This window comes from Egretta garzetta, unplaced genomic scaffold, assembly GCF_000687185.1.
Source record: "Egretta garzetta isolate BGI_Z169 unplaced genomic scaffold, ASM68718v1 scaffold598, whole genome shotgun sequence".
Lineage (NCBI taxonomy): Eukaryota > Metazoa > Chordata > Aves > Pelecaniformes > Ardeidae > Egretta > Egretta garzetta.
In genome coordinates, this window is record NW_009260621.1 from 583407 (window position 1) to 585004 (window position 1598).

A 1598-nucleotide genomic window follows, 5' to 3' on the forward strand; every position below is an offset into this window, starting at 1 on the left:
TGGGGATGCAGGCAGCCGGCACGCAGCCCCAGCAGCCCACGCCGCTCCTGCTCAACATGCAGCCGCACGAATCCCCGATGAGCTTACCGGCGCCGCCCTCCTCTGCCCGCCGTCGAAGGCGGATTTAAACGCCTCCAAAAGCCCCGGTGGCGTGCGCAGCCCTCTGCAATTATTATTTGTACCACAAGCTGCTTCCTGCCCCGAGCTGCTTTTATCTCGCATTGTTTTCCTTTCCAGGTGGGGCCACGGGCTCCCCGCTGCTCGGCCTCCAGGGCTGCCTCCGCCGCCGGCTTGCCGGCCGCGCTGCCGGCTGCAGCTTGCTGGCGGAGAGGCCACCTTTGTCTGCCAGCCCGTCCGCCCTCCTCCTCCTGCCAGAGCTATTTCGGGAAACAGCAGCTGAGCTGGAGGATTGTTAATTGTTCGTCAAACCCCTTCCAGCCCGGTTAGATCACATGCGGAGATTAGAGCGCCCCGTCACACCCTTTCTTCCGCCTCCTTCTCCCATATCCCCCCTGACCCCCGGGGACGGGGGGCAATGCCCCTTCTGCGGGCAGACGGATGGACACGAGGCGCGTCCGACTGTCCAGGATACCGGCCCCAACCGAGGCGACGGCTCCCGCACCGTTGCAGAGCCACGGGGATCGCAGAGATGCCGAGCCGTGGGTATCACCGGGAAAAAAAGGGGAACCCCAGCAGGGTGGCCGGCTGGCGGGGACGGGCTCCGGGTGCAGGCAGGAGCCCGGGGCAAGCAGGCAGGAGCCCAGGGCAAGCAGGCAGGCAGACAACAAAGCCACCCCAGGCGCTGACCTCAGAAGCTGCCATGTGACTCAGCCTCAAACTTACTAAAGCATGACATCAGCCTGGGAGGGAAAGGCAGGGCTGCCACCAAAATACTGCCTGGCTTAAACGGGCTGCCTGCACGCTGCCGGGCCGGCCTCTGCCGGCACTGCTGCCTGCCCTCGGCCTCTCCTCCTGCCTTCCTCTTGCTCTGCCACCCCCAAGGAAGCAAACCACCGCCCGTCCCTCTGCAAAGGGCACGAAGCGCAGGCAGGGGCAGGGCAGATGTCAAGGCAGGGCTTCGGTGCCCTGGGAACGATGCGTGCCGACGGTTCTGCCTGACGCCGGGCGCGGTGCTGGTGGGTGAGACTGGCGGTACCGGGTAGCAGCTCTGCTGACTGATGGTGTCCACCGCTGCTCCTCCCTGCCGGCTCTCAAAGTCCCCTCTCTGAGCACTGATAGGGGTGAGGGACTGCTCGGTGCCCATCTCCGACGTGCTTATCCCTGGCCTGGGTAGGGGAGAGGCTGCCAGCCTGCCCGGCCCTCGGCGGGGTAGGTAGCCAAAATCTGGTGACCAGAAAGAAATGGTGCCTCATGCCATCGGGGTGAGGCGGTGAGCGGCAGAACAGGTTGGTCTGCTCGGGTCCAGGCATCTTTACTCAGCAGAGCTCTCGCGCCCCGTCTCTTCCACCCGCATTTGGCTCTTTCCAGCCGGTGGGGTGGCTTTGCACTGCTGCTCTTCGTCCCCATCCGAGTCGGGAATATACCCAGCTGAGATGTAGCAAACCTGGCGTTGTCCTTCTAACTGGGGTCACCTCTGC

General features: G+C 64.6%; 1 protein-coding gene across 1 annotated transcript in view; it reads right to left on the minus strand.

Annotated features, from left to right (window-relative positions):
• STX6 (syntaxin 6) overlaps positions 1 to 1264 on the minus strand; it is a 23071-nt gene extending 21807 nt beyond the window's left edge. Inside the window, 1 exon segment of the mRNA XM_035900743.1 lies at positions 1157 to 1264. Within this exon segment, the coding sequence (XP_035756636.1) occupies positions 1157 to 1264 (108 nt within the window).
• Between the last annotated feature and the right edge of the window lie 334 nt (positions 1265 to 1598).